This window comes from Aptenodytes forsteri, unplaced genomic scaffold (assembly GCF_000699145.1).
Source record: "Aptenodytes forsteri isolate BGI_AS27 unplaced genomic scaffold, ASM69914v1 Scaffold147, whole genome shotgun sequence".
NCBI lineage: Eukaryota > Metazoa > Chordata > Aves > Sphenisciformes > Spheniscidae > Aptenodytes > Aptenodytes forsteri.
Window position 1 is genome coordinate 41,525 of NW_008795320.1, and position 8,918 is coordinate 50,442.

Here is an 8,918-nt window from a genome sequence, read left to right on the forward strand (position 1 = left end):
TCCATCCCCTGATCCCCCCCCCCCACGTGTCTGCCTCTTTACAGTCGTCTTCGTCCTCCCAGGAGCGCCTGCACCAGCTGCCGTACCAGCCCACCCCCGATGAGCTGCATTTCCTTTCCAAGCATTTCCGCAGTACGGAGAGCGTCATGGACGAGGAGGGGCGGCACTCGCCCTGCCTGCGCCCACGATCCAGGAGCCTCAGGTACGGCACCCACTGCGGGGAGTACCCACGGCGCTGCCGGGATGATGCACCGGGTGCCGGCACATCCGGCGCGTCCTCTGCCCTCTCGTGAGCTGTTCCTGGGATGTCCTGGTCCTGCTAAGCCCGTCCCAAGGTGCTGACCCCGATACGGGTTTTCCCCTTGCAGGGGAGTGGAGAAGCTATGGCTTGAGGTTGTAGATGCCCCATCCCGGGAAATATTCCAGGTCAGGTTGGACGGGGCTCTGAGCAACCTGATCTAGTGGAAGATGTCCCTGCTCATTGCAGGGGGTTGGACTAGACGACCTTTAAAGGTCCCTTCCAACCCAAACCGTTCCATGAGTCTATGATTCTACGATCCTAAGCTCCATGATTTTGGGCATTAGGGTCTGGTTCTCAGCATCCTCTCGGCTGTCGGGATGTGGCATTGCTCTCCTGGCAGCAGACAACACCTGAGAGTGAGGTTTCCTGGGGCTGAAGCTGGAGAAAGTGAGATTTGTTCCAAAATAGTTGGCTCGCAGCTTCTTGCTCAATTGTCTCAAAGGTTCTGGTGGAGAGAAGGGGACCACCGAGCAGAAGCGGTGGCCGTCCTTGCAGGGCACAGCTGGGAGGCCACGGGCCTGACCTGCCATTAAAAGGTTAAAAAAAATCCCATTTCTGGGCTTGGGTGGGGAAACATCACCTGTGTTTGCTGGGGCTGAGCATCAGCCTGGCCTTTGCCTCTGCAAAACACAAGGAGCGCGGGTGGACAGGCATTTGTGGGCTGGAGAGAGGAAAATTTGGAGAGAGCATCAAGCCAGTGGCCATAGCATTGTGCAAGCTGACCCTACGGACCTGCTGAGCTCCGTGTTGCTGCTCCAAGACCATGTCCCACGCAAGGAACCGGTCACGTTTCCGCTTGTCCAGCACCAGGAGCCTGTGCTTTTTACAGGGGATGTTTCGGTTAAATCCTCTTTTCCCACTGAAAAAGCTCCAGACCCTCTTTGCACCGGAGGCAGACCCATAGCCCTGCGTGTTGCTGGCTGAAATTTCATTAAAATCAGATTAATTATCTGACAGGGTTCTGTAGGTGGCGAGGTTTTCATCGAGGAGATGCCAGCTCTGCGGTCGGCACGGCACGGCACGGCAAAGGCTGAGCTGGGGCTGGGCTGGGGCTGGCAGCGAGTGGCTTCGGTCTGGTTTTAATCACCACATTTATTATATAGCGGTTAATGAGTTTCTGGCTGCTCCTACGACTTGCTTTGCATAACAGGATCACCAGGCAGGGGCCTGAGAGAGGCAATGTCGGGTGAGGGTAAGAGAGAAGCCTTGTTTAATGAAGGTCCCTGTGTCCACCACGGGGTTTGGTTGGGGTTTTATTTGCTGGTGAGCTGCAAAAAGGGCAACGATGGTGAGAAATTGTGGGATCCAGAGGAAGGAAAGGATGCGCTCGCTCTTCAAAGCCAAGTGACTGATGCACCAGCCTCTCAGCTCTGGATTTTCAAGTGACTTGAGTTTGAAGACCTGGGTCTGTGGGAGGTTAGCCTTCCCTGGACCAGGTCCCAGAGACCTTCAGATCCACGCACGGTGGGAGGGATGCTGCTGGAAGTGCTGGCCCAAGGCTGATGGTTCCGCTCGGATGAGCTTTAACCGCTTGGGATCAGGAGTTAGGAGGAGGAAGCAAATTGCTCTTCAGGGGTAGTAGCTATTGCATAGATGTAAATGACTTGGACCTCGTAACGCAACTGGTTTCCTCCCTCCGCAGCCCTGGACGGACGAGTGGGACGTTTGATAACGAGGTTGTGATGATGAACCATGTCTACAAGGAGCGGTTCCCCAAGGTAACTGCTGGGACTGGGGAGGACGAGCACGTTAGCGCCTCCGCGGCATCGTGACAGCATCTTCTCCAGAACAACCTCTTCTCTGTACTGGAATGTAGAATGCATGGGTAGATATACCAGGGAGTGTTGGAGGACGCTGGAGACATGGTCATGAACCGGGGAGGCAAGGGACCTGCGGGTCTGCATCATCACACATGCAGGCAGAGGTCTCTGGAGACTTTGGTGGAGCTTTTCCAGCCTGCTGGAAGCTGGGTCCCAGGTGGGACCAGGATGTGCACGTGGATATTGGAGCTGTGGGAGGTGGTAGTATGAGATCTCGGCTGGCCAAACCCAAGGCATGGTACGGGGGCACGTGTTCCTGGACATCACCATCCATTCTGCCTTGCAGGCCACAGCCCAAATGGAAGAGCGTCTGCAGGACACCATCACAAACTTCTCTCCAAGCAGCACTCTGCCGCTGGCGGACGGGGTGCTGGGCTTCATCCACCACCAGATCATCGAGCTGGCCCGCGACTGCCTGGCAAAGTCCCAGGGAGCTCTCATCACCTCCCGCTACTTCATGGAGCTGCAGGAGAAACTCGAGAAGATGCTCCGAGATGTGAGTACAGGGCAGTTCCCTGCCCAGTGTCATCTCCTGAGGCCACCGATAGATGCCTGGCTTCTGTCTCCTCTCTGGCAGGCTCAGGAGCGTTCGGAGAGCGAGGAGGTGAAGTTCATCGACCAACTGGTGAGGAAGCTGCTGATCATCATCTCCCGTCCTGCTCGCCTTCTGGAGTGCCTGGTAAGACGTGGCAGCTCCTGATGTGTCTTGCCTTTCATGGTCCACGCCCACCTCCTTTCCGGGCAGGCGCAGACCATGAAAGACAAGGCATCTTCTCACCACCTTGCCTGGTCCACCACGGGAACCGCTGCTCCTCACCATCCTGGCCTGGCTGTAGCAAGGAGCTAAGACCATTCGTAGCATTAAAGCCATTTCTCAGAGGGGAGAAGCTGGTTTTTCATAGCTGAGTAGGGAGATGTGAACTTCTTGGGAAGCTTTCTCATCCATTTTCAGGGGTTTTTTTTCAGCTGTTGTGCTGAATTTCTAAAGCACTCGCCTTTGTGCTGTGGTTCCTGCAGCTGGAAGAAGGAGCTCATGGGGCTTCATTTTGTTCCATCAACCCTTGACATGGGGAACAATGGTAGAAACAGCAGCAGAGCATTTAGCTTTCTCCTGCAAGCACCCAGAGCCCGTCCCCAATTACAGATGTCACCTGCAAGGCTTAGAGGAAAGGCTTAACTTTGCAAAGTCTTGCTCCTCAACTGTTCTTGGTTTTCCCCGTCCAGGAGTTTGACCCGGAGGAGTTTTACCATCTCCTGGAAGCTGCAGAAGGACACGCCAAAGTTGGCCAGGGAATAAAGACCGATATTCCCCGATACATCATCAGCCAACTGGGGCTCGTCAAGGACCCGCTGGAGGGTAGGGAACCACTTGGGTTGGTGGCCCCGAGGTCTGCAGCGGGATGTGGACTCCCAGTTTGGCCACCGGCAAGTGTGAACGAGCACTGGGAGGTGGCAGGGGGACCAGCAGGGCTGAGCTGGTGTCACGGGGTGGGTCACAGCAGGACCAGGACAGTGTCCAAGTCTCCCGGCCAGCCCCACATCCCTCATTAGTGCTCCCAACATGTTCAGCAAAGCAGATTAAGCTCAAGAACGCTTAATCCATAGGAAGCCATGGACGCGGGGGGGAACCATAATCCCTGAAGAACACGGGAATGACTATGGAAAAAAGAGAATTATATAAGTGTTTAACCTCGTGTTGAACCTCTTAACGCCATGACCTGAATTTCTCCATACAATAGCTCAAGCAAAGCGTGTGGCTAAATCCCCGCGGGATCTCCGAGTTTGGAGGGAAAGTGGTTGGTGGGGCTTATTTTGGTGGGGGTTGAGCACGAAGAAGGTGAAAACCGTCTCTGTCTTCTGCAGAAATGGTCCAGCTGGATCACTTCGACAGCGGGAACACCATCACGCCGGAGAACGATGACGCCTGTGAGGTGCGTGTGGTCCTACCTGCGTGTCCCACCTGCTGCCTCCAGCTTCGTCCTGCCTCACCCCACACCAAAGCTCCTTGCAGCAACTCCTCTGCTATCTTAGGCTGGGAGATGTTAATTCGGTTTGTCCCCAAGGGTGACTGCTGTATTCAGGTGTAATATCTCACAGTCCCTCAACCGGCTTCTTGAGTGGACAGAGCTCAGAGTGGGCTCTTGATCTGCAGAGCATCTTGGTCTTCTGGTTTGGGGTTTGTGGCTGAAGAGGGCTCAGGGAGGGATGTCCTCTGGCAGCGAGGAGCACTCAGAGGTGATAGGTGATGGTGCTCAGTGAATTCCTGCCTGCACTCAGAGCACCGGCACGCTGGGAAACATTAAAAACCTTCCGTGTCTTCTTCAGAGCCAGCCTTCAGCCACTGCTCCTCGGAGGAAGCCCTGCGAGGGGGACTTTGAGACCATCAAGCTGATCAGCAATGGGGCTTACGGGTGAGTTGTGAAGTTCCTAACACTTGTCTCCATCTGTAAACGTCTCCAAAGTCCTCCCTGTCCAAGCCCCGTGGTGCTGCGTGGTCGGTCCTGGTGGTTGGAGGACATGTTTTGAGGTCCAGCCATTTCGCTCTCTCCTAGGGCCGTGTACCTGGTGAGGCACAGGGAGACGCGGCAGCGCTTCGCCTTGAAGAAAATCAACAAGCAGAACCTCATCCTGAGGAACCAGATCCAGCAGGTTTTCGTGGAGAGGGACATCCTCACCTTCGCGGAGAACCCCTTCGTGGTCAGCATGTTCTGCTCCTTCGAGACAAAGCGACATCTCTGCATGGTGATGGAGTACGTGGAAGGTGAGAGCGGGATTCGGGGCTGGAGGGAGGGGGCAATATCAATGTCTGAGCACTGAGGACACCCCCTGGACATCTGCCCTGCTTTGCTCCAGGGAGTGGAGGGAAGCATGAGGAGATGCTTTGGTGATCCTGACTGTCACCTTGATGAGGGTGGTGGCCGTGCTCACCTAGGAGAGTGTTTGTGCCCCATGCCCAGGGATCAGCGCCGCTCCACGGAGGGACAGGAGGGTCTGGCTGGGAGCCTGCCTGGCAGGAGAGGCAGCATAGCCCTGCCCGCTGACCTCCCTGCCTTCTCTGAGCCCCCCATGCTCAGGAGGACCCGTGTCCCCGCAGGGGGGGATTGTGCCACGTTGCTGAAGAACATGGGCCCACTGCCCGTCGACATGGCGAAGATGTACTTCGCCGAGACTGTTCTCGCGCTGGAGTATCTCCACAACTACGGCATCGTCCACCGGGACCTCAAACCCGACAAGTGAGGACAGGGGTCAGGTCTGAACAAGGATGGGGTTGGGTTTGGGTGGGAATGGGAGAGGGACTGATCCAAGCCAAGAGGGTAAGGCAGAATGAGGTCATGGGTTTTGGTGCCCAAAGACCTGGTTCTTTGCCGTTGCACCAGGACCAGAGGTCTTGGGGTCCGGCTGGTCCTGCCCAGGTCTCCCCAGAAGCAAACGGCATCATCGCGGGGCATCTGTCTTCTCTTGCAGTTTGCTCATCACCTCCATGGGCCACATAAAGCTGACAGACTTTGGTCTGTCAAAGATCGGCTTGATGAACATGACCACAAACCTCTACGAAGGGCATATGGAGAAGGACACTCGGGAGTTCGTGGACAAGCAGGTAGGAGGTCCTGCTCCGCTTGGCCTATCTGCCATCGCCAGGGACCAGGAGAGCCTTGGGACTTGTTGCAAAGGTCATTGCAGAGGTGTCAGCTGCTGCTTCCCACGCAGGTGTGTGGCACTCCAGAGTACATCGCCCCAGAAGTCATCCTCATACAGGGCTACGGGAAGCCCGTCGACTGGTGGGCCATGGGCATCATCCTCTACGAGTTCCTGGTGGGCTGTGTCCCCTTCTTCGGAGACACCCCTGAGGAGCTCTTCGGGCAGGTCATCAGCGGTGAGTGTCGGTGGCAACTTTGCTCCTCGGTTCGCTCTTCCCAGCAGTTCATGGCTCGTCCTTAACACGTGGAGAGCTTCGTTCCTTCATTTCATACTCGGTTGAACAGCCAGGAGGCTCCTCAAGCTTTGATTTCCCGGTTTGGGAGGGTGCTTTCATCTGCTGCGGCTCCTGGGGGACTTTCCTCTTGCTCAGAAGTGACTTATCCTGTGACCTCGCATCGTCACAGCCCCCGTTGTGTCCAAGCCCCCTCTTCCAGCCACTCCAAACTCCTTTTCCTTTTTCCTTGCAGATGAAATTATGTGGCCGGAAGGGGACGAGGCTCTTCCCGCGGACGCCCAGGACCTGATCACACGGTTGCTGAGACAGTGTCCCCTCGAGCGCTTGGGCACCGGTACGCGTGGCAGCCCCGGCACAGCGCTCGGGGGGTGACCTGGCACCCTAATTCACGTCAAGCCATTTTCTGAAACCAAAGCGTGTCCTGTCACGTTTAGGATGCTCGGAGGAGGTCCCCTGCTTGGGGTTCACCCCGGGAAGGCAGCACAGGGATCTGATCCATCCTATTTTAAGCCATTTGCTCTGCATGGAGGAGAGACCATGCCGTTTGGGATGGAAGCAGGAGCATCCCGGATCCCGCCCCGTCCCCCTGACGCGGGTTTCTCTGCCTGGCAGGGGGTGCGCACGAGGTGAAGCACCATTCCTTCTTCCTCCACCTGGACTGGAACGGGCTGCTGCGGCAGAAGGCCGAGTTCATCCCCCAGCTGGAGTCAGAGGACGACACCAGCTACTTCGACAGTGAGGCCAAATCCATCCCCTTTTCCCCTGCCTCTGCCAATCCGTTATCCCAGCTGCAGGTCGGATGCTCCTGCGGGAGATGAAGATCTCCTGGGTGAAGTCGGTCGCTTTACAACCGAAGCCGCGAAACAGATGCAATCCTTTTTCCAGGCTGCTCAGCCTTACCAAAACCCTTAATTTTTCACCCCCAGACTTCCCTGGGATTTGGGACCGGGCTGTCAGCCACAATACAGCTCCCTGTGGCTGCAGGTCCCAGCGGGGCCGTGCGGGCAGGCAGGACGCGGTGTGTTGCAGGCAGGGTGACAGCCCTGCCTGCTCTGGCTCTTGGTTTCAGCTCGCTCCGAGAGGTACCGCCACTTGGATTCGGAGGATGAAGAAACCAACGACGAGGAATCGTCCGTGGAGATCGGGCAGTTCTCCTCCTGCTCCCATCGCTTCAGCAAGGTGCTCTAATCCCTCCTCTGGCATCCAAAATGACGGGTGCCACGGCCGGCGCGGTTGTGCTGAGCATCGGTGTCCTGGTGGATGCTGGAGCACCTGGATTCCCAAATTTCTGCTCCTTGCTGACGGCTCATCTCCTCCTCAGGTGTACAGCAGCTCCGAATTCCTGGCGGCTCACTCCAACCTCAGCCTCTCGTCCTCCGATCGGAGTCACAGCGAGGACAAAGAGGAGCGATGGGACAGGCACTCGGGAGACGAGGACAGGAGCCGGCTGTCGGGCACAGAGCCCCGGTGCGTGCTGAGACGGGGGATGCAACGCTGATGTGGGTTTGTGCCAGTGCCGAGGGTTTGTGCCGGTGCTGAGGGTTTGTACCAGCACCGAGGGTTCGCAGAGGGTGTCGGTGGGTCGTGTCCTGGGGTGCTGCAGCGGCTCGGTGCCATCCCCTTCGCCCATCTTTGGTTGTCCCGAGCCCTCCTGCTCTCCCCCCGCAGGCTCCGCTCCTGGACGTCCTGCAGCTCCACGCCATTCACCTCCCGGCATGAGCGAAGCCGCAGCCCTGCCGCGCTACCCAGCACCTACAGCCTTGACACCATGCCCAAGTTTGCCTTCTCCTCGGAGGATGAAAGCCCTTGCGTGGCGTCCTCCAAGCCGGAGAGACCCAAGTTTGTGCTGGGAGACCCCGACGCGGGGACCAGCAGCACAGTGAAGCCGTCGGCATTATCCGGTGTGTAGGCTGTGGGTGCTGGTGCGGGATGCTCCGGCGGCAGCCAGGGTCCCACAGGGCATGGGGGTGGCTTCTCAACATCCCCAAACTCTCCCTCCTCCCCTCTGAGCAGCCGATCTCGTCAGCCTGAACCGCATCCGCCTCCGGAGCAACAGCACCGGCACCAAAAACTCGACTCCCCGGGGCCTGGAGCTGGGCGGGAGCCGTCGGCTGAGCAGCCAGAAGGACGTGCCGGATAGGCAGAGAAGCTCGACGGGTGGCCGTGTCCCCAAATCCGCCTCCGTCTCAGCCCTGTCCCTCATCATCACATCAGGTCTGTGTGCCACGCGGTTTATCCTGCCGGATGGCGGCTGCCACATGGTTTTCCCAGGCTGAGCCGGCTTCTCCCGCTTGCAGACGACTTCAGCGGCGGCACCCTGATAAGCCCCATCTCCCCCCACTCCCTCTCGTCCAACCCCTCTTCCCGTGACTCCTCCCCAAGCCGAGACTCATCCCTCGCCATCGCCAGCCTGCGGCCCCCCATCATCATCCACAGCTCAGGCAAGAAGTACGGTTTCACCCTGCGAGCCATCCGCGTCTACATGGGGGACAGTGACATCTATACCGTCCACCATATGGTCTGGGTACGTGGTCGGGGCTCCACGTGGGGAGGGACCGGTGGTGCCGGACACCACGTTTCCCGATCGGAAAACCCCGGGAGGAAACTTAGGCTCGCATCCGAATAAAATCTTGGTCTTTCGATTGCAGAGCGTGGAAGAGGGGAGCCCTGCGCAGGAAGCGGGGCTGAGAGCGGGCGATCTCATCACGCATGTGAACGGCGAATCGGTGCTGGGTTTAGTTCACCGGGACGTCGTGGAGCTGCTGCTGAAGGTAGGTGACCGGCGTCACACTGCTCGCCCAGCTGGCTCCCAGCGCTGGTGCGTTGGTCCTGCGGCTCCCTGGCACCGCCTCTGCCCACAGCC

At 57.9% G+C, this 8,918-nt stretch overlaps 1 protein-coding gene across 1 annotated transcript in view; it reads left to right on the forward strand.

The window, feature by feature from the left end:
- The window catches only part of MAST3 (microtubule associated serine/threonine kinase 3), a 19,236-nt gene that overhangs the window by 8,183 nt on the left and 2,135 nt on the right, over positions 1 to 8,918 (forward strand). Inside the window, 19 exon segments of the mRNA XM_019472190.1 lie at positions 45 to 202; positions 1,944 to 2,019; positions 2,408 to 2,617; positions 2,699 to 2,800; positions 3,346 to 3,478; positions 3,985 to 4,052; positions 4,447 to 4,532; positions 4,674 to 4,882; positions 5,216 to 5,354; positions 5,587 to 5,719; positions 5,830 to 5,995; positions 6,288 to 6,389; positions 6,668 to 6,790; positions 7,125 to 7,234; positions 7,377 to 7,522; positions 7,724 to 7,956; positions 8,069 to 8,269; positions 8,353 to 8,579; positions 8,704 to 8,826. Of these exon segments, the coding sequence (XP_019327735.1) occupies positions 45 to 202; positions 1,944 to 2,019; positions 2,408 to 2,617; positions 2,699 to 2,800; positions 3,346 to 3,478; positions 3,985 to 4,052; positions 4,447 to 4,532; positions 4,674 to 4,882; positions 5,216 to 5,354; positions 5,587 to 5,719; positions 5,830 to 5,995; positions 6,288 to 6,389; positions 6,668 to 6,790; positions 7,125 to 7,234; positions 7,377 to 7,522; positions 7,724 to 7,956; positions 8,069 to 8,269; positions 8,353 to 8,579; positions 8,704 to 8,826 (2,745 nt within the window).